This window comes from Chlamydotis macqueenii, chromosome 1 (assembly GCF_036417535.1).
Source record: "Chlamydotis macqueenii isolate bChlMac1 chromosome 1, bChlMac1.mat, whole genome shotgun sequence".
Taxonomy (NCBI): Eukaryota; Metazoa; Chordata; class Aves; order Otidiformes; family Otididae; genus Chlamydotis; species Chlamydotis macqueenii.
Window position 1 is genome coordinate 182,688,816 of NC_141556.1, and position 23,128 is coordinate 182,711,943.

The 23,128-nt window shown below is 44.9% G+C and overlaps 1 protein-coding gene across 2 annotated transcripts in view; it reads left to right on the plus strand.

Moving 5' to 3' along the window:
- The first annotated feature begins 1,761 nt into the window (after nt 1-1,761).
- DGKH (diacylglycerol kinase eta) overlaps nt 1,762-23,128 on the plus strand; it is a 157,898-nt gene continuing 136,531 nt past the window's right edge. For both annotated transcript variants that reach the window (XM_086771808.1, XM_086771809.1), the window contains exons 1-2: nt 1,762-1,891; nt 8,990-9,175. In XM_086771808.1, coding sequence (XP_086627934.1) covers nt 1,835-1,891; nt 8,990-9,175 — 243 coding nt within the window. In that variant the 5' untranslated portion in view covers nt 1,762-1,834. The remainder of the gene's footprint in view (nt 1,892-8,989; nt 9,176-23,128) is intronic.

Below are 23,128 nucleotides of genomic sequence, written 5' to 3' on the forward strand. Positions count from 1 at the left end.
CACTCAGGGGACAAAGGGAAGGAGACCAGACATCCTTGGACAACTGTGGCTCACCATGAGCTTTAGAAAGCTGCCTTCCAAAAAGCAAAAGGCTCTAAGTCATGTTGTTTGCTTCTTTCTGAGGTTACACTCTTACCATCAAAGCAGTTCATCAACAGACCGCTGATAAACTTATTATCAACAGAAATAGTTCCTTTTTCTACTGCTGGAAGAAATGCAACAATTTCGGTTCCTCAAATGAGCTGTACTACTGTGGCACTTCTTTGGGCTTGGCTTAGGGGTACACCATCTTAACTTAATGGGATTTTTCTATAGGCTTGGTTATATCCATAGGTAGGACTTCACCTTTTTTCAGCAACAGTCTTACTTTTTGTAAATTGTCAATGTACTTTGCAAAAGCTAGAGCTTGAATGGCAATGTGCCATTTTTTGGTACAAAAAAAAAGCTTTAGAACATGAAAAAAAACCCTAATATATATTTTAATAAAACTGTTACAAATACAAATTTGTATCTTCTTTCTTGTGAAATCCAACTCCTTTTCTGATGTTTGCAGTTACCAAATAGATGAGCCTTTTGTGATCAAGCACGATAGCTGCAAATTGAAAAGGCCGGGTGGAATGAAAACAGAATATAGAAAAACTGGGGCGAGGAACACCATTCCTCTGGATGGTGACCCAGCTTTATTTTGTCACTCTTTCCTATAGTTCTGCTCTTTCACTTATCCCACTATTCTGCAACAAAGGGGAGAAACAAATGAGTGCTGAGTTTGTAGGAGCGACAATGTCCACTCGAAGAGTGGCCACACATTGGCTGGACTTCAAGGGTAACTAGAAAACCGAGAAGGCTGAAGTATACACGCTGTGTATTAATAAAAAGTGTGACGGAGGGCAGAGAAATCCAGCTACTCCGTAAGGCAGGCGCGGTGGCCCTGGGAGCGAAAGGCAGCCGGTGTCTGGCATGGCCTACACCTCCGTGCTGTTTCTTCCATGGTGGCCATGCCATGGCCCAGCTCCCGCTTGCCTTCAGGTAGCGCTGCGGGACCACCTGCCGCCTCTGCGGGGGAAAGGGGCTGCCCACAGGGTGCTAAAATGAGCAGTGCCCCGCTTTCAGAGCCGTCACGGGGGTCAAAGGGCTGCCCCAGCGCCCGGACCCCGGCCCTGGAGAGGACCAGGCCCACCCCAGAGAGGTGCCAAGGGGCAGCGCGGCCCGGAGCCCCCGGGACACCCGGTGGGGCCGCAGACCCCGGTCTCCGCCCGCCAAACCGGACCGGGACGGCGCAGAGGTACGAGGCCGCAACCCCGGCGGGGCACGGGCGGCTCCCGGTGCACCGAGGGGTGCTTTGCCTGGCCCGCCAGCCCCGCCGCGACGCCGACAGCCGAAGCGGCTGTAAACCGGCTTATGCCCGAGGCGATTTGTCCCTAATCCGTTGGGCTCCCCGGGGCGGGTGGGGAGGGGGGGGGGAGGTGTGCATGGCGGCCAGGGAGCCCCCGGGGCGGTGGCGGGGGCGAGTTTCGCGCCGTGCACCGGGGGACACGGCGGCGGTGATGTGAGCGGCGCGGCAGCTGCAGGCCGGCTCCCCCGGGAGCCGGGGCTGAGCCCGGTCGCCGTGGGAGCGAAAGGAACCGGGCGGGGAGGGAGGAGGGGGCCTGGACGGGGCCGGGGGAGAAAAAGGGAGGAGCGGCGTTGAGGGAGGGGGAGTGGAGGAAGAGCGGCGGCGGGGAAGCGCTGCCCGCCGGGGGAGCGGCGGCGGCGGGAGGGAGGCGGAGGCCGGCGGCACCGGTTGGGCTGCCGGTCGGCGCTGTCCTCGCCGAGGCAGGGGAGCTGCAGCGAGGGGATGGAGGAGCACGGGCACCCTCCCTACGGCGCCCGCAGCCCCGCCTGGGAGGAGCTGGTAGGTACACGCGTGCCTTGCAGTTGCACAGGCATTTCCTACCCTTTTTCCTGCCTGTATTGTTCAGCCGGGGAGGGGGGGGGGGTCGGACTGTCACCCTTATATCGGTGCCCCCCCGCCCCCTTTCCCTTCCTCCGATCCTCGTCTCTCGTCCCTCCCCGCCGGGCGTGGGGGGGTGGGAGCCTTTCGCCCCCGCCGTGTCCGGACGTTTGCTGGCGGGCTCGTCCCTCGGGGGAATGGGGAGTTCATTGCCCTCTCCGAGTTTCACTGCTTGGGTGGAAAAGCCTGGGATTAGCACCGAGAGCCTTGCCTCCAACTTTGTCGGATGTGGCGGGGGGGTTGGGTGTTGATGCCATTAAACGCCTTCTCTTAGCACAGCAAAAGCGACGCGTCCAGCGCTGGGAGGCAGTTTCCAGAAAGAGACACTTTCCACCCCCTCCCTCCCCCCGACCTTCTGTAGCGAGGCTGGGAATCGCTCTTGTCATGGCTCAAAGTGGGCCGGGGCTGGGGTACCCTACTGTCACCCTGCTTTCTGGGGTGCTGGCAGAGTGGGTGCTAGGCTGCTAGGAAGGGAGAGGGTTGCCCAAACTGGCTGGGAGGAATTCTGCGGTGGGGTGGCTTCGCGGTTTGTTTAGGCGACTGGGAGACCCTCCTTCCAGCTGAAGGAAATCATGTCACCGGCATCCTCGGCAGGCGATAAAATCAGATTTCCCTTTTCAGGGCCGTCTGGTCCCGCTCTTGGGTTTTTCTCCATTGTGCAAACACACACACACACACACACACATCAGGCTAAAAATAGTCTTTGGGTGGCTGCTTGGGAGATTTCAAGCTGTCGGAGAGGTCAGGGCTAGGCTGTCTCTGGCCCTGAACTTGGTGAGGCGACGTGAAGCGCAGACCCATGCCACTGCCAAGCTCCCCTTTAGACGCCTGTGACATGTTTTGCTAACTCGTTGTGTTGCTCCAGGGCCCCCAGTTTTACTCATAAAAGAGCAGCCGGGGGGAAGAGCCACACTTTGCCTGGCTCAGTGTGCTCACACCTAGGAAAGCAGCAACCCAGCCCTGGAGATACCCGTGGTGAACTAAGTTCACCCCCTTCCCTGTTAGGATTTGTAGCCCTCCCAAATACATTTTTACTAGCCTCATTTTTGTTGTGAAGTTGAACATCCCCCTTCACTGCCCTCTGCAGTCCTTAAGCCCGGGAGCTGCTGCCGGAGATGCAGCTGTGATAGGCAAAACAGCTGTATGCGTGTTCCGGTAACATGGAGCTGACACCGAAAGGATCAGGCAAGGGAAACCCGAGATTTTTGCCTGGAGAGATGAAGACACCGTGGGAGGAAGGTGGCGAAGCTGATTCCCGCGAACGTATTGTCTTATTAAACAGTGACATTTAAATTGTCTGCCGTGATCTGAAACTCAGCCGAAACTCAGGAGGCAGATGGATTGCAGCCCCTCCGCTTGGAAATGCGGAGCCCTGGCTGAAGCATCCAAACCCATTCGTTTGCTTCTGTGCACAGGGATAAACAAGGAGAACATCTCCTTTTTTCCCTCTGTCTCCCCCTCCCCCAGTAAAGGACAGGATTTGGGTCATGTTTATCATTTCATTGCTGCATTTGTTAAAGATTACATCCATGAATGCAGTTTTAAGGTTAACCACTGCACTGATTTCCTTTACAAGACTCTAATTTCAGCTAAACCACTTGATCTTTTACCTGGTAACCTGCTCGTAAAGTACATAGTCTTTGTGGCAAAAGCCACATCGCTCTTCTTTGTATCTGCTTGTAAGCAGGCTTTTTATTATAATGGGGACAAAGGGAGATTCAGGTAAAGCTCTGCATGATGAAGGGAGAAAAAAGTGCCCGGACCTCTCCCTCCCTCTCAAAACACAGAAAAAGAGCAGCAGGATAGGGAAAACTAATTACTGCAGGTTTTGAATCTGTGCAAGTTAATTATGTATGCAAATTGTCAGAAGACATTGGGAAGTGCTGTTCCTGTGCCTGTTCAGTGAAATAACTGATGGACATCAAATGGAGCCACTACTTCTCCTTTGCCTGTCAGAGCTGGACTTGTCTGTGTGCAGTTTCAAATTTCTGTAAAATCCTTTCCTTAATTCACAGCTCATTTTTGGATGGAAAACCTCTTCCTGACTCCAGTTAAGAGTTGCATTAGACCCTCCGTAATGGAGCTAAATAAAAGTAACAGAAAATGTAAGGCTCATCCTGCATTCTTCCAAGAGAGATTTGGTGGCTTTGTACTCAAAATATACATAATGTACATCTTACAAAGTTCTAGACCTGACTTTTGTATTTTATATGAGACCTGAGTCTTGACTTTACCTTTCCCTCGAAATGTATAGATGGGTCCTAACACATTTGCAGAGCGACTCTTTATTTTGATGACCTCCGCTGGTTTACACCTTTTCATTCTGAAGTGTACAAGATGTTTTTGTAACACACAGGTTACAGGATTGCTTTGGCTGCTCCCGAAACAGCCACGAGCAATGTAGTTACTCTCTTTAACAGCAGTATGCACACAGTTTGTTGTATTTTGGTTTCCCCTTTGGGAAGTAAGGAAGCCAAGAAAGAATAACATCGCTAACTCGATCTGCAGGAGTTCAAACAGGCAGATCTGAAATTAATTTACTCAGTATGGGGAGCCCGGTTAAAAACGACAGTTATCACTAACCACCCAAATTAGGAAAGATTCAATGAAATCTTTTAAACAGGATGAATAATGTATTGTTAACCCAACGCATATATCACTATTCATCCAGATTCCCTCAAAACAACTTTTTGAGGTGGAGGAAAAAAAACTGTTACCCTTTATAGATGCCAAAGTGACCTAGAGAAAAATAGGTAAATATGCTTGGTACAAAGGGAATCAGTGTTAGAGCCTGAAATCAAATAATACACTAATCTGCATTATAAACTATAATCTCCAGCGCAGCTAGAGCGCATGTGTATTTGGATTTTTTTCTATGTTGCATATGTGTTTTAGCGACACATATTCTATTATTGGGACTGGATGTGGTTGAGTTAAAATGTTCTCACAGTGCACACATGTACCCAGCACTTTGGGATTCTTTGAATATAAAGGGCAGATCATCAGCTGATATCAATTGCCATAGCACAAATGATGTCAGCAGAGCTATTTTGTATCTGTTGAGCATCTTCCTTTAAATGCCAACCTTTATGCTTCTCACCAGTTTTCCCTTGCTTCAGTTAGCAAATTTAAGGCAATTACGAAGAAGCATGAAATTGAGTATGTTAAATGAAAGGCACAGCTCATGCAAATACTGGATGTGTTTTTAATGGCTGCATGTAGCCCCATATTCTTCGAGAGCCTGACTCACGGAAGTCTAGTGCTACCCTTTGTGTGAAAGTTTCACGGCTATCTTAGGCAGCTTTACGTGGGTAAAGCTGGAACTGGGCCCTGATAATCCATTATTGTCTTTGGAAAGCAGAACAAGTGGAAACGGTGAGATCTTTAATGCTGTCTTTGTGCATGGACAATGTATGTGCTTGTAGAAACAACTTTCTATGCTAACATGAATGAATAGCTCGGGTACTTTTTTACAATGAGGGTGGTGGAACACTGGAACAGGTTGCCCAGAGATGTGGTTGATGCCTCATCCCTGGAAACATTCAAGGCCAGGTTGGACAGGGCTCTGAGCAACCTGATCCAGTTGGAGATGTCCCTGCTCCTTGCAGGGGGGTTGGACTAGATGGCCTTTAAAGGTCCCTTTTCCAACTCTAATGATTCTATGATACTTTCAGCAACCTTAACATTTGCTTTGTTTCACCATTTTGAAGAACTCTGTACACATTAGCTGCCTATGGATTTTAGAGCCTGTAATTTTACAGATTTCACTAATACTTTGCAGACACCATATTCTCATCAAACCATACTTGTGAGACATTTGCTATCATTTGCAGATTTAGGTCATTACTACTAAAATCTTCACATGGAGTGACCTGAGATAACATTCCTAGAACTTTAATTTTTTTTTCATAGCACTCTGAAGTTTATCAAGATATGATGAAAGAGACTCTCATGCAAGTGAGAGCAGCCCAATTTTTGTGTTTGGGCAGTCAGGAGAGAGAAAGATCACAACAGGGGTAGCCCACACAAGGACACACGATGCCTTCTGCGCAGTGCAGTAAGTGCACAGAAGCTAGGGCTGATAGTTAAGCTCTGAAGGTGAAGAGAAGTTGAAGAATTGTATTTATTCCTCATTTCACCTACAGATAGTCCTTTACCAGCTTTTATGTATTTGAGATTAAATCTAGTGAAGGAAATCTGAGCTGTCTGTTAGAGATATCTAAGGAGATTGCCAGCTCCTCTGCTGGCATTGCAATCAGTGGCCGGATGTCACAGGAGCTGTTGTATTTAAAAAAAAAAAATATTAACCAGTTTCTATTTTTCCATGTAATATATGATGAAACAATGTATTTACATCCATTGCTAAAGGTTCTGATGTTTTATAAAATTCGAGATGAGTTTCTAAATTAGCTTGTAGTGTAACCAATTGTGAAAGCAGTTTGAAAACAAACCAGATTCGTGTCTTGCTCTGGAAGATACTGGTGCTGTGTGTTTGTTGTTCCGAAACTTCAGTGGAAGGTTGTTTTTGGAAATACACTTGAACAACCTACTGTTTTTAGGATCGAGGTCTAAATATTTAAGGAACAAGCAACCAGGTGATGTTTTATTTAAAACCAAAAACAAAAACCCAAAAAACCCCAAAGGTATAAATTTAGGGTCACCAATAGAGTAAACTTCATCATCTCGCCAAGTTCAAACACCCTAAGCCCACATTACACATTTGAGTAATACATTGTCTTTGTGTGCCTTTCCCTCTTGCTGCCGCATCTCCTTTTCACCTGAATTTGGAAAGGTGTTCTCCGTGGGCAAAATGTCTGCTTGTAAACAGTTCTGCATGTAACCTTGCCCAGGATCCTAGCCCTGTGATACAAATACATGGCAGTCACATGCACTGATATTTGGAATGGTTTTTTAGGATGGGAATAAATCTGACAGTAACTAGTGTTGTTCAGCTAGCGCTGTTTAATTCAGTTGAATTAAATGGAGTTAGTCTTGCTGGCGTTCTTTTAGCACTAAGTGTTCCTCAAATCACAGTCACAATTACATGTAATACATGTTAGCATTAATTAGCAAACTCTTCTTGTCATCCTCTTGCAATGTTCAATCGTCATTTACCTTCAAAAAGCTCAAGGAATCACAGTGGTGTAATTTGCTATTCCTGAAATTAAGGTGGAGCAGAGGAAGAAAGGAGGATGGAAAGAACAAGTGTCTATAAACTTTGCTCTTAACCTATCTTTCTTCCTAGCCATGCCCTAAATTAATTCAGTGAGAGCAGTACATGCTTGCACTTGCCCAAACTTGACCCCATGTTTTTGAAAAAGGACAACTCTCTCTCGAGTGAGGAGTGAGACAAGACCGAGTCATTCCTTAGTTTCGCAATTAGCCTGTAAGGAAATGGGACTGGATGAGAGCTTCATCTATTTTGAGATGTGGTATTAACAGTAGGATTTAGGCCCTATTATTATTCTAACAGGGAATGTAGGTAATGTGATAAAAATTCCTTTAAAGTGGAACTTAATAGAAGTTTTGACATCTTTTGAATGGAACTTGTGACAATTTTTAAAGTATAACTACATAGAAGTGGTCCTGTGTGGAGGAGAGTAGTAGAACCTCATTTGAAGTATCTGATGCAGTAACACAGAACAAAGACACAAGACCTGCAGGACTTCGTGGAAATACTCAATTTCACCTACTACGCCCAAGTCCTGACAAAAGAAATGAGGTACTCCAAGGCGTGTGCAATTCAGCGTGCGGCAAGGCGTCTGCAGTGTGGGATAGGTGGTACAGTGTGGGTTTGGTTTTGTTTCTCATCAACTGCTTTGTATTTAGCTACTGCGGCCTCATATTAGCGTATTAAGAGATGTCAGTTCCCTTTCTAGAAATAGAAATAGAATTGTGGGAACGTAGAAGCCACAAGTATTGATTGCTTTCTTATGTTTAATCCGGTCCGCGCAGCTAGGAGTTCTGTGTTTTATTTAGCATTGCTGTGATTTAAATGCTTATTTTGAACACTGACTACATACGAGCCGCAACGATTCCGAAGTCCCCACAATTCAGAACATGTGGTGACATTTCGAGATGGCGTGAGCTGCCAGATCGGAGATTAAAAGGGAAAACTGACCCGTTCTTTCCCGGAAAGGAAAAGCTTCTCGTTTACAAAGACAAAAAAAAAATGAGGAGAGTAATAAGCAAATTAAACTAAGAGGAGAGAACGACTGGAAAGCGGTGCATGCATGTGCCAAAATCGTCCAAGGCTTTGGCGCTGCAAGAGACCACGGGATGGCCCGGGTGGAGGCGTGGATGAGGAACCGTGGCATTGGACGCCGTCCGTCCAGTCCCCCCCTCAAAACACATCCCGTGCTCCCACGGGCGAGCGGCGCGGTCCCTCCGCAGGGACCTGTGCCCCGTCCCGCCCCACGCGGGACTCTGCTCGCGCGGGCGCGGCGGGACGCGGGGACACCCGCGGAAGCCCCCACCCCATCCGCCTGTTTCGCCCTTCGGACTCGCCCCGCTGCCTACCTGCGGCGCGACCCCCTCCTCCACCCGCCCCGAGCCGGCTCGGCCACCGGCACCGGTACCAGCCGGGCGCCCCCTGCAGCCAGCGGCCGCTCCCGGCGGCTCCACCGTGGGCGGGGGCGCAAGGGGCTGGGCCCGTCCGCCCTGGCCCCGCCCGCCGGCGGGTGGCAGCGCCCCAGCCCCCCCCCCCCCCACCCCGCTTCCCCGCCCGCGGGGAGCGGCGGCCGCCGTGGCCGGGCCGTGCTGGGGCGGGGGCGCGGCCTTTTCCCCGTCAGAAGGGGCGGCGGAAGATGGCGGCCGGGCGGTTCGCTCCGCTCCGCCAGCGCCCGGCTCCCTCCCCGCCGCCGCCGCCTCCGTCTCCTCCCCCCCGCGCCGCCTCTTTCCCCACCCTCCAGCGCCTCCTCCTCCTCCTCCTCCTCCCCGGGGAGGGGAGCGGCAGCGGCTGCTGTGGCTGAGCCGGGCTCGTGTGCTCTCTCTCGGCAGGAGTCCGGGAAGATGGCCGGGGCCGAGGCGGGGATGAGCGGCGCCGGGATCCCGCAGCAGCCCCAACCCCAAACCCCGGCAGCGGCGGCGGGGCCGGCGGACGAGTCGTCGGACAGCGAAGGGGAGCACGAGGGCCCCCAGAAACTCATCCGGAAAGTGTCCACCTCGGGCCAGATCCGCAGCAAGGTAAAGGGAGGCAGGCGCCGGCCAACCCCGGTGCCTCCGGGGCGAGTTTCTCCATCCCCATGCGAGAGCGGGGCCAGCCCGCAGCCGGGGCCGGCCGCTGCATCCCGCCCGCATCCCCGGGAGCGGCTCTGGTGGGGGTGGTGGGGTGTGTGTGTGTGAGGCAGCCGTGCCTCTTCCTTCCTTCCCTCTCCCCTCCTCCCCGTCCAGCTGTTGCGTCCACATCTGTCCCCGGCTGGCAGGAAGAGCCCCCCGGGGCGGCGAGGCTCGGCGGGGGCCGGAGGGGAAGCCGCCTGCCCCGGCAGCCGCCCTGCCCTGCCCTGCCCGGCGTCCTGGGTGTGGGGGAAGCGGCGGGCTGCCTCCCTCCGGCTCCTCTTCCTCGGCCGCGGGGATCCCGCCCTGCCTGCCCGCACCGCGGGCGGGCTGTGGCAGCGAGCCGTTCCTCACCAAATTTTCTTCTCCTCCCGCTCCCCCCACCGCTCCCCATCCTCTTCACCCCCGGGGAGCCCGCCGTGTCCCGTCAGGGAGCGGGACGGAGGAGAGAAAGGCGGTGTCCGGTGCGAAAGGCGGCTCGCAGGACAGGGGTCAGCTGCTGTGCCCCTTCCCTCGCGGGGTGCGTGAAGCAACTGTCAAAATGTGGGGTTAATGCAGTTTTTGGGCTGGCTCGGGCTGCCCAAAGTCATCCTGGTGGAATTAACTTTTTGACGGATGGCGTATTTACATCATGTCTTTTCCTGTACAATGAACTTCAACAAGCATGCATTTGAAAGTGTAAAAATAACGTGACCTGACTTACTTTCGGTGTGGAAAGGTCCCCAGACTTTCCACAGAGTGTGATCCCCATCCAGGGATCTGCACAAAGCCCAGTTGGGGAGAGCCTGCGGGTACAGTGACATCAAGATCGGGGTTTGTGCTGTAAGCGTCTGGTTTGAGGGGCAAAGCGACTCTGTGCAGGCCCAGACAGATCACACTTAGGGTTTGATTTCTACACAGTAGGTCATGTGTTGCTGTTTCCTTTACAGGGCACCCATTAAAGTTAGTAAGGAGCTGTTTGCGGAGCCCTGTCAGATCTTTGCTGTTCTTGCCTTGAGCTTTCACTTCGCGCACTACATCCAAAGGGCAGCGTTTGTTGGTAAACAGTAGCGTTATCCCATTATAAGAACTGGAAAGCAAATTTTTCCTGAAACCTCCTGAACACGGATGTGTCATCCCATTTTATTGCTAAATGTTAATTTTGCATTTGCAGATGTTAGGCCTGGCTGAAGGGTTACTATAGTAAATAATATACAACTGTTGCATCGTGTTGAAAACGAAGTCCTACACAAACTTTCAGCTTTAACACCACTTCTGTGTGGCCGTCTCGAAAATGTTTTAAAAGTGACAGAATATGATGCTCTGTTAGCTGTAGTGGTGTTAAGTGTACTCGAGGGTTTGCTCTCGTAGAGGCTGATGCTTGCGTAAGGAAAACATGCGGATTATGAATGTTGTTGAAACAGGTTTGTGAGCCTGAGAGCCCAGCCAATTCTTACCAACTGTTACGGGTTGGTGGGATAGTCAGTATCTGAGGGCTGTAAATGAATGCAAAGCTGTGATCGCCTGAAGTTCTAAGACAACTCTACAAGTGATGCTTTTGTTTGTCGTAGTTTCTGTCTTCATTCTATCCTGTGAACCGTGTCTATATATATAGGAAAAACTGACTGCTGACATAATTGGAGTCATAAAATGCTGCGTTACTGATCGCAGCCCCGAATAGAAACATCTTTTTTTTCCATTTAATTAGAAGTGAAATATCTTTGTTAAAGATGAGACCTGTGTTAAATAATTCAGTGGCACTTTATTTTATAACTCATGATGCATTATTTAAAAGTAGCTATATTTAGACAGACAACTCCCATTTAGTTAAAGGGTGTTGTATGTTTGCTGTTGTAGTAGTTGGTGATCAGTGGTTACGTGAAACCACTAGAGCAAGGAACATCAGGGAGCTGCTCTTTTACCCGGCTAGTCCCTTTCATTCAAATTAGGTTTGTTAAGCTTCACTTACTCACTGAATGTGTTTGTAAGCTAAGGTTTTAATTAAATGAATTGGGCTTGTCTCACGGCTAAGAATAGACTTTCGAAGGAACCCAAAACACGTATGTTACATTTATCATTGATGCTTGCAGGCCGTTTAACGCTGTGCTATTTTTTCTCAGGAGGTTGCTTATATACTTGCTTGAAACATTTCAGCAACGCGGTATTGAATCCTTAGCTCAGAACTGTACCAAAAAGTCTCTGCTGGTAATTGCTTTTATTTTACTTAAGGAAGATGTTATTTTTAGATGTTTTGGTACAGTTGATCATTTGTGAAAGCTACCATATGGTGATACTTTGCAGACAGAATCGTTCAGGAGTGGATTTTTTTTTTAATGTGTGTATAATAAGATCTAACGAATGTATACACGAGAGCAAACGCCTTTCACTACCACAAACAAAGCCTAAAGATTTTGAACACCTGTAGTGCTCAAAGGGAGTTTTTAAGCTTTGCCCTCTTCTTCCTAAATAAAAACAATTATTTGGCTAGAGGCAGGGAGTAAAAACAGAATGGAAAAAAAATATGATGTTGGCAGATGTAATTACACTGAAGTTCATTGCTTGTTTGTGATACGCTAGTCCTGTGCTTACAGTTCTACTTAGAAATCTGTTGTCCAGTTTTACCACCATGTGCCCATGTTGAATAGCAACTTTCTTTGCATACTGCTCGCTTGATTTCAGTGGAACTACTTTTTACAGTAAATTGCTAGGAGAAACGGATGGATGGTAGGGCTAGATGTTTATCCAACTTCTATTATGAGTGTATTTTTAATTTATGCATACGTATTCCTCACATTTTTAGAGTACTTTAAGGGCATGTCTGTGTCAAAATAGGGCCATTATTGACATTACTGGAATTATTAATTAACATTTTTGAAATATTCATTTTGGTTTTGAGGACTTTGGAAAACTGTAGAGTTTTGAAGTAGCGTATATGATGCTGTACGTCCAGTGTTATACTGGGGATTTAAGTCATGGAAAGTTCTTCATGTGCCTGCACTAAATTTGTCTTCCTAAATTTTAAAGATGCTGGTTAAGACAGGCAGCATCAATGTCTTTCTGAAATGAAACAGATTACTTCAGGTCTTTGGGGCTGCAGCCTGAAAACTCTGCCTGTCATCAGCTGGTTTGTAGTCTCTTTAAATTTAATCACTGTAGTGCAAAGTACATTCCTTAAGAAGATGGTCTTGCTTCAGTTCGTTATAGCTGGGACCTGCTGAGAAGGGAAGGTTCAAATTAGAGCTGACACTTTTTCTTTTTAAATTCTGCTCATCCTGGGGGCAAGCACAAGATTAATAAATGAAATGGTCCCTGGATACTTGGAAGTGGAGTTGTCAGATGGGCAGAGTTATAGTTCCTACTCTTGTCTTCAGTACTCTCTGCTAAAAAGTGGATATAAAGAACAGCACTTTCATCGCTGACCTGGCTTCCTACTTTAATGGGTGCGTGTGCAGTTAATGGGAAAGCTCTGCTGGATACGTGTTTTGCTCTCAAATCTGCGATTGGGTATCTGGCCTGTGTTTATTTTTGCATGAAGCAGACGTTCTGGAGCAGGACATATAATCAGGAAATGCAAGAAAATAGGGTGTATTGAGCAAGATTAATACACTTGTAGTGTATCCAGGAGAATAGTTTCTTCCTCTCCTTCCCTCTCAGTGGGTTTTGTTAATAATGAAGTTGCTATATTATGAGGGATGTTCAGAAATATGGGTGTGTTGCAATTAGAGGAGATAACACAATGTAGTTTAGTTAAATGGCAAGAGTTTTTCTAGAATTATCTTATCTGGGGTCTTAATATATTTTTTAGATATCCTAAATCATTGTGGAGTAGTAAAACTAAATTAATTAAGTTGCCCACTGTTTTTTTATTGGCCTTGGTGGATAGCACCAGCCATTTAGGAATTGAGCCTTCAAAAAGTTTCTAACCTCTTCCATATGGTGACATTTGACAGTGCCAAGTCCCAGTAGTCACTTCCTGCTTGTTTCTGGTATATGTTTCTCTCTGATTGCTATAGCTTGTTAATTTACCTAAATGTAAAGTGCTGTGGTTCATACCAGTGTTGGACTTCATAGAATCATAGAACAGGCTGGGTTGGAAGGGACCTTTAAAGGTTAACTAGTTCAACCCTCAAACATCCAGCTTCTCAAACATCGTTTTCTGCAATGTAATCTGCTCTTTGTAGCTTTTATTTTTTGCTAGGTCCTGATTTACTCAGCTAAGTAGTGGTTGATTCCTCTCTGGTTAAGGAAACATGATTTTTATGTACCAGAAGTTCTCAGGAAATGCCAGAGTAGCAAATTTAATCCTCATGGGGATCACAGAATCATAGAATCATAGAGTGGTTAGGGTTGGAAGAGACCTTCAAAGGTCATCTAGTCCAACCCCCCTGCAAGGAGCAGGGACATCCCCGAATAGATCAGGTTGCTCAGAGCCTCATCCAACCTGGCCTTGAATGTTTCCAGGGATGGGGCATCCACCACCTCTCTGGGCAACCTGGGCCAGTGTTCTACAACCCTCATTGTAAAAAATGTTTTCCTAATATCTAATCTGAGTCTACCTCCCTCTGTTTTAAAACCATTACCCCAGGTCCTATCACAACAGGCCCTACTGAACAGCCTTTCCCCATCTTTCTTGTAGGCCCCCTTGAGGTACTGGAAGACCGCTATAAGGTCTCCCCGGAGCCTCCAGGCTGAACAGCCCCAACTCTCTCAGCCTGTCCTCATAAGAGAGGTGCTCCAGCCCTCTGATCATCTTCGTGGCCTCCTCTGGACCCTCTCCAACTGGTCCATGTCCTTCTTGTGTTGGGGGCTCTAGAACTGGACGTAGTACTCCAGGTGGGATCTCACCAGGTGTGTGCATTAGAATTGTCTGAATCCGCATGACTTCAACATGCATTATAATTTGAAATTTATTTTGCAACTGCAGTAATACATATAGTGTCACTGAACTTCATCGTTGCATTTACATGGCATGGGGCAGAACTGAAGTAACCAAATGCATAGCAGTCATCCTCAAGTTCTTGGCACCTGGCAGTGCCTATGGAAAAGACTGAGGGGTGCTGCAAAATATTTGTCTGCAGTATTTTCCGTAATTTTCACTTTGCAGTTAACTTAGTTGTTCAGTGCATGCACTGTATATCCATCCTTAGTGAAATGTTTCACCAACTTTTTTTTCGCAACTGTTGTAAAAGCTCTAGCAAACTTGATTCCTTCCCTGTGACCTGGGGACTTTAACTTAATTTTTAAGTGAAAGTATCAGTTCATCAGTGTATGCTCCAGATACATGCAGACAGGTGTACCCATGCACAGAGTGATACAGTTAAGTTTTCGTATACATATATAATTCAGTTCTAGAGTATGCCTGGAAGAAGCAAACTAGTTTTTAGCATGAAATGGTGTGTAGTATTTGTTGTTTCTCGTACTTACTTGATCTCTATATAAGCTTTCGAAAAAGAGTCCATTAATGGCAAATTTCAGCCAAAGACACAGGATAGTTGTGGGAAGTTAAAAGTGACTGAGAGCGCTAGGTAGAAGCGAGCAGGCTTAGAATGGAAAGAGTTACACTATTTAAGACACAGTGGTCATTACCACTCCAAATTCTGACACTTGTTTGTATAAAACTGAAATGAAATCTGCTAAGGCATTTTAGTGATGCATGTATTGGCAAAGATTAAATTGCTAGCTAAATACCAGAAAGGAGGAGCTTGTAACATTTTTAGTAGGTATTTGCAAGCACGTCTTCAAAGAAAATGTTAATTTTGGTCTTTTTTTCCCTTCTATAATCTGTAGAGGATTAATGCTACTTTGTATTGAAAGAGAATGTGAATTATACTTTCCCCCCCTCCCCCACCCTTGCCAACTGGTGAGCTGTGAATGTGGAAAAAGACGATATAATCACACTCTTATCTTTAATAATAAGAGATTTTGGTTGTTTTGTGTTTTGTTCCAAAGGAGCTGGGGAATGCTTTTCTGCCAAAAAGATCAGGTGAAAAGCATTGAGCTTGTTGTGTAGTTTATAGAGAGTTTCTGGTTTTAAGAAGCACAAGAAGAGACTAATTCAAGAATAAATGACAACTGGAAATCCCTTTCTGAGATGCCGTATCTTGTGAACTTCATAGGCGCAGTCCTGAAGACACATAACAGCCATGCCAGAGCTCAAGAAAGGACTATTCCATAGCTAGGTCTTTATCCATGTAAGGCTACATAGATAATCTGTGGACATTTTGAATTGTTTCCAGGAGTTACATCAGAATCCAAGATGCAAGACTGCTGTATGACTGCTGTATGACTGCTGTATGACTGCCTGGACTAGCCAAGTTAGTCTGGATATCTGTAGCAGAATATGTAGAATTACAGCGATTTTGTAATTGAAGTAGTGGTCACAAGAACATTCTGTCTGGCTATCACAAAGCCTTTATCTGAATGGAAATATTGAATCCTCTTGACTTACTGAAGATGATAAAAGGCATCTTAGACTGATATTCTTGCTCTGGAATGTTCCAAAAGGCTATTTTTAAAAAAATAAGCATTACTCTCGTTTTCTTTGAACTCTGACCAACCGTGCTTCTGGTAAGGGGTCTGTAGAACAACACACATAGTCTGGAGAACTCAAAATCTAAGTGCAGCAAGAAGGTAATGTGAAGTGTTGCATGTTTGTGTGTGGATTCATTGAAGCTCAGAATACAGAGTTTTGGATATAAAAGAATGCTTCCGTAGTCATTGTGATGTTTTGAATGTTTTCCTCTTACAGAGATAATTAAGACACAGTTTGGTGTCTTGTGAAGGTAGTTCAGTAGCTCACTTGCAGAGGAACCGCAAGACCAATATTTTGTTTTAGTTGGCCATTACATTTTTGAGGTTCTTTATAGTTATTTGTAACCGAAATGGATGTGATGTTAGAAAAGTTATTGACAGCATGGCTAGCTTTGTTCATTTTTTTTTCAGTTTGGTACTTTGGTATTAGGCTTTGTCTTTTATGAAGAGAGATAACACTTTCTTTCACCTTTATATTTACTGCCACCTGACATTTTTTTGTTTTCCTCTCCTACCTTCAGAAAGTAAGTTGCGTTCTTCAAAATCCTCTTTTAAAAAACCTAAGAACAGGTTACTAAATACGGTGCAGTAACTGTAGCTCTGTTATACTAAGTTGAAGCCACAACTCTCCATTTGCTAGCAATGGCAAAAAAGCCTAGCTTGGAGGCATCCATAACTAACATACTCCACATGGTAATAAAAAGTAACTTCATTCTTTCTTAATGTAAACATTGCATTTATCACGGCAAACCAGCTTAATGCTGACCTGAAATACATATTATTTTATTGATATGCTAAAAATACAATCACTGCATTAGATGCTATTTAAAATGAAATAAGATTTATTCTAGTAAAACATTTAAGCACATACTGAAACACTTCAGTCGTCCTGTACACTTTTATATGATTAATTACTTCTTAAAATTAAGCCGGCACTTAAGTGCTTGTTGGATGTGGGCCATGAAAATTTTGTACATGAAGTCAGAATGTAGTTGACTTATAAAACTTTTACCATGTAGGAATTATCCTGATATATTGCATGATTATGAAGAAAGAGTATTTTTTTTTATTTTCTCCAGCTACATTTTTCATTTGACTAATGCTGCTGTTCAGGAATATTTCACCATTTAGATACTGAATGCACGATAACAAAAACGTGAGCTATACTCCTGGGAGAGTTAACGTTATTGTAATGAATAGAGCAAGGTTTTACACTTGAGAATTTATTTGCTTATTAGATGGGTGGCGTGAGATTTATGATGATCTGAACCATTCATTTCCTTGCCTTCAAACATTTGAGGTTTGCAAATGGTGCAAGATCGCGCTACGTTATCGTCACTTAGCAACCTTATTAGGGTTTGGAAGGTGAGTAGTAGCTTGTGGGTGGTGAGTCTCCCTGTGTATTTGCCAGGTGGGAAGCAACATGAGCCCCTCTGTGGGCAGTTGCTGAGAGGATGCATGTCCAGCCCGTGCCAGGATGTGCTTGCTGAGGAGAGCCAGCCGTGCCCTTGGTGTTGTTTTGTGCTTTTGGCGTAGTTTTGTGCTGGGAAGATGTGCTGAGGTTTTTCATGCCTGTGGAGATTTAAGTAGGTCTAAAGGGCTGTCGTGCTGTTCTGGTCACTTATGTCCTGTTATGTGGTTGCTTAAATTTAGCAACGGAGTTTGCCTGGTTTCAGTTGGACAGCTGGTAGTCCTTATTGCCACTGTGATGCTCCAGAGTGAGAGGGAGGTCGGAGTCTTCCCAGCTCTTGGTGAGAAGGGTGGCTTGCTCTGGTTCAGCTAAGGATGTCAGAAGGGATCGGGATGGCTAACCAGCAGTCCCGGCCACCCATCAGGCAGAAACTTCTTCCCTCCCTGTGCATCGTGAGGATGCATGCATACTTCTGTGTTTGTTTTAATGCTCCCATAGAGACATCTTGCTGCTTGTTCTCTCCCTCCTTTCGTGCCTGCTGCTGTCATGGTCCCTTCAGGAATTTGAACAGAGAAAGGGTGACATCCCTCTTCCTTTCAGCCTGTGCCTCTGCAAGGTTTCTTCCAACAATCCCCATAAAGAGAGGAGCTGCCAGAGATCAAAAGGTTTGTTGGGCATGGAGTCAGAGAGGGTGCAGATATATGGGGTTGCTCCTCTGGATAGTTTCATTCCGCACTGCCTGCTTCTTCAGTGTTACTGATCAATCCTGGGACCAGATGGTTCACTGGGGAGCTATTGACTTGAAAACTAATGCACCCTTTTTGCTGATTTTTCAACTATTACTATAATTTTTTGCACGATATCTTGGGGAGCATCATATGAGTTACTCTATTGACAAACATTGATTGGCCTCAGTCTAAGTGGTCTGTTCAAATAAAAGTGCAAAAAGAGAGAGGACAAAGGGTAAAGGGGGGTTTATGAGTCAAAGATCCGGTCACTGAAAGAATACAGTGGTGTTCATGGTGTAAACAGTAATTCTTTCTACTGTATGTTAACCTCATGTATTCGCAATATGTGGATTCTGCCTGGCAAGAGTGCTGGGAGGATGCAGGTCTTCAATGGAGAGCTGGTGTGAGAGAGTTACTTGGGTGTGAGATGAACAGGCAATGTTTCTGATCAAACCAGAGCTTTTAAGGAAATAAAAAAAAAATCATTTACACAGCTTCTCATTACAGACAAAATAAGTACAAATAGCCTTCAGTGCCATACAGCTGATGTTGTTAAACTTTACTTTCTTTCCCCTGAGTGAGTAAAGTCGTCTAGGCAAACTTTGCATATAACCTGGAAGTCTGCGTTATAATACTTTTGTAGAGGGAAACCAGAATTTAAGAAAAAACTTTGCGTAGCTCAGTTGACTACATTTTTGGGGTTTTGGTAATACATGTTTGTATGCTGCTTCTTGCCTGCATCTGGAAGCAGGCAAACTTTAGCAAGCAAAGAGAGGGCTTTTACCTGTACTGAGTCCACTGGTTAACATTTTGTAGGGAGAATGTTTTGCCTCAAAATGCCTCAAAACTATGTGAGGCAAGATAAAATTTATACCTAAGATACTTTACTGCTTAGGCCGGTGGTCTCCAACATTCCCCAATCCACTGGTAAATAAGCTTTCAAAAATTCAAAGGCAGTTACACAAGTTAGGGTCTGTGCTTGTCTCCTGTCTAGTAGGTGACAAGCTTTTTCCCTTGTCCTACTTGACAATTTTATAAAATACATTAAAAAAAAACTACTCTGGGCTTCAGAGGGTTGTCACATTTCTACCTGTGCCCCTGATGCTGCATCACAAAACTCTGTTCTGCTGCCGCTTCAGCATTTCAAAGGAAAAGAAGATCCTAATAAGTACAGAACTTCTGACGAGCTCTTGTCAAAAGCAAGCTATTAAATGTGCTGGCAATGTCAAGCTGTATACTTAAAAACCCATCAGTGCTTTTCTGTATTATCTCATGTTACCTAGTGTTGCCAGGTAAATGAAACCATGGTGAATAGCTTTTTTTTTAAAAAAAAAACAACAACCAAAAACGTAATCTTTATTCCAGTTCCTTTAAGCTCTGCTTTTTTCCATAGTTCTGATTATATGTACACTTCAGATAATCTTATTCTTGCGTGAAGTAATTCTGTGCACATGTGTATGCATGTGAACCAATACTGATTTTTTTTTTTTTTTTTTTTTGCTTACATTGTTTAGGGTAAAAAAAAAAATAAAAAGTTTTTCACTTGGTCACTGTGTGCACCACTGAGGAGGAGATTAATGGAGTTAACAACACAGGTTCTACTCCTTCCCCACCCTTGGTCAGCCACGGATCTGCTGCCAACAGTTTTACAAAGGGCTCCTATTTCAAATTACCCTTTGAGTGCGTGACAAACCTGTGTCCCCGGGAGGTTGTCTCACAGTGAGGAGTTGGAAATTACTGGGAAATCTTTCATTTTTCTGTTTGAGTGGGGGCAAAAAAAAAAAAAAGTCACAGCCAGGGCAAGAGGCAAATGAGCTTCTGCTGAATTTTGTGCTAAGAATGATTATACCTTTTCTTTGAAATATACTCCAAGGTTATTTATAGCTAATCCACAGTTTAAATTACCGTGTGTAGGTGTGAGAGGTTATACAGAGCGACTTTTTCTAGAGAAAAAAATTATTCATGGGGGTTGTTACAGAATCATAATAGTAATTCGGGTTGGAAGAGACTTTGGGAGGTCATCTGGTCCTACCCCCACGCTCAGAGGAGGGGCATTTTCAAACCAACATCAGGTTGCCCAGAGCCGTATCTCTCTGAATGTCTTACAGATTGCTAGGATATGGTTCGTGGTTTATTTTGAATGAAGTGTTCTCTTTCTTCCTTTTACACGAGTGTCAAGGATAACCTGTGTCTGCTGAAGATTTGTCAGTATTTGAAGGCCTGATTAAGTACTTTCAGAAGCCAAAAAATTGCATCTTTTCAGTGGTGCAACTTTAAGAAAGGTCTTAAAAAAAGGAAAGTATCTTTCTTCTCCCTCCCCTCCCCCATGCCTTATAACACGGAGCAGCAGTGAAATGATGTGGTTACTGTCTATTTATAGATTCAGTAATGTGCCAGTGTACACTTATTATATGTAATTAGGAGTATTCTAAATAACTTCTTGTTTGCATTACAAATAAAGCAATGTGATTGCAGATCAATGGCATGGAATCATGTTATGTCTTATCAAGGTCTAAAGTCTTTCTCCTCTCTTGAAACTAAACCTCCCCTGATTGCTATTTTGCATAGTCTACCTACTCGAGCCATGATTTATTTGCTGTAAGACCATTTGTATGCTGCTTTAGTTAAAATTTGAAAGCTAGAATTTTAAGAGGCACTCACGGGAACTGGTAACTAATCTAAACTAAAATTTCCTGCAAAAGGAAATTGCAAGACCTCAAATTATTTCCACATTTTCTTTTGTTTCTGGTGTCATTCTGCATCTCCTTTGACCTTGGGTTTGATGGAGACGCAGTTGGTCAAGATGCTGTTCAGGCTGTCTGGATAGTGCTGCGCCATCTTCACTGTTCTTCTCACATCCCTGGAGGTGATTTTGCACCTCTTGCAGGTGCTGACAGATGACTCAGAGGTCGTGAGTATGGTACAGAACGGGACCCATCTCAGTGCAGCAAGGAAATGCTTGGCCCAGGGACTTGATAAAACTTAGGCTTCTTGACCCTTTGTGTCCTGGATATACTTTTAATGCTTTCTCTCTGGTATATTATTTCTCATGGAAGTGATTATAAAACTTATCAAACTATGCAGTTCAGTTGAAAGACTGTATGTCTGTTGTTTGAGCCCAAGCTTGGTCTTCCCTTTTACTTGATCTTGGACCACTTAAGCTTTGTCAGTTGTTGCTAATACCACTAACCAGTTTTACCACAGCGTATGGCAATGGAGAAATACGGATTCTAACCCTTCTCCCCAAGGGGTTAGGCAGTACTAAACCTCTGATTCTGGATGTGTGCAGAATTTTGCAGTGTACAGAGAAGCACTTCTGTGTTTTTCTTTCATTGGGGAGGTATGTAATGTAATGTACACAAAAAGAAATTTTTACTAAGCTGTATGACAAAAATAATATGCAGTATTACGCAGAGAAGAATGGTTGGTAGCACGGAATTTTGCTTGAAAAATTTGATGAGTGATGAATGGCTAAGAACATGTGCAAGGCTGTAGTACTGTTCTCTTAGAAATATGTGTAATAGAATTTTTGTTCTCTAGGTAGCTACACAGTGTATAAAATTATTATTCATCTGATAGATAGAAATAAGGAAAAATGTTCTGACACCTAAAGTTTAATGGTGGCTTTTGCTTTAATTGCAAAATTACCTTAGTTTCAGATGGAAAGATTGAAAACTACTTGCAGGATCTTGTTAAGTGGTATAATAGACTGTGTTTTTCTGTTCTTTAGAGCCTTCTAAATTTGTCTGAATTAGCACTGAATTTTTGTCCTAGGGAAGAGAGCTTACAGGGGGGATTTCTATGCATGCTATCTGAAAATTATTCTCAGATTATTTTTTTAGTTTAGTTTTTTTTTAACCATTGTGTGTAGCTTGGTCATTCTCATCTTTACAGATGTTTCTTTCAGGTTTAAAATTCGGGAAAAGCAGTGCCAGGCGTGAAGCCTGAAGTTCAGACACTTCCCTGACAAAGTTCAGAGTAGCGCCTATTATAGAAGCATTGTTTATATAGTTCCAGTTAAGAACATCATAGCATGTCTATTACAACGATCTCCTTTTATATATCGGCCATAAAAACTAATTCTAAACTGAAACAAGAATGTGGTCCTGGTGTTTTATTGCTCAGACTTAATATATAGTGAAAGCCCACTTGGGAGTATTCAAGAATAAATGCCGCTCATCGTTGCAGTCTCTTGGCAACCTGTGCCGGGTTCATTGCATATAGGCAAGCAACTGCCTGAGCATAGGTGGGAGGTTTTTGTCTTCTTTGTTATTTTAACGAGTTGCATGGAGAAGAGTATGATTTGAAATCAGCTTCCTGGGATTTGGACAATGGGGATGGATAGGTTCCTAAAATCTTCAGCGGAAGAGAGTGAAGGATGGAGAGGGCAGCCAGGATGTTTCATCAGGGCAGTTTAAATAGAGTATAACCTGTTGGAACAGCTTCCTTCTGAAGCGAGATCAAAGCAGAGGTAGAGGATTGTTTGCAAACAACTAAGTAACTTGGGAACCGCTCAACTTTTTGGGCAGTGTCTTGGAGACCTGGAAATACACATCCTGGTGAATGCTTAGCTTGACTGTCTCTTTCAGTGACCTCTAAGTAATTTTTGTTTTTTTTTTTTTTTTTTTTTTTTTCGGCCTGGACATGGGCATAATGTTGCCAACAAATAGAACTGTTGTAACGTCATGTGTCGCACGGCCGACAGAGACTTAAATGAAGACTCTGTGTAGGAAAGGCTGTTCAGTGTGTCGGCAAGGAAGGACGTAGTACTTGAACCACTTCTGTGTAAGCTGCTGATCTGGACAGAGAACCAGATGTAAAGAAATAGAGAGTATCTCTGGAGCAGGGGAAGAGAGTGTGTGTGATCTTAGTGCTTTGTGCACTATGCTTAGTGCACGCCGACCCTTCTGTGTTTGTAGTAAGCAGATCGCACTGAGGAGGTTTATAGCGAACAAGGATTTAAGTGCCTGTAGATCGTGCTGGCTGCTGCACGTCTGTGCCTAGAAATACGGTGTGGTGGCTTGGTCAGGAAGATGACCAGTGAGTGTTCCATCTCTAGCACCATATCAGGTATTGCCTGTCATAATGGCTTTGTAACAGCTTTTCTCCTGGAAGCTAGTGATGCTTATGGGACGTGCTTAATTCTGTGGATGGATCTTAAAAGGGAGGATGTTGCCTGGAGGGCCTGTGAAACTGTTCATTATTTTTCTGCAA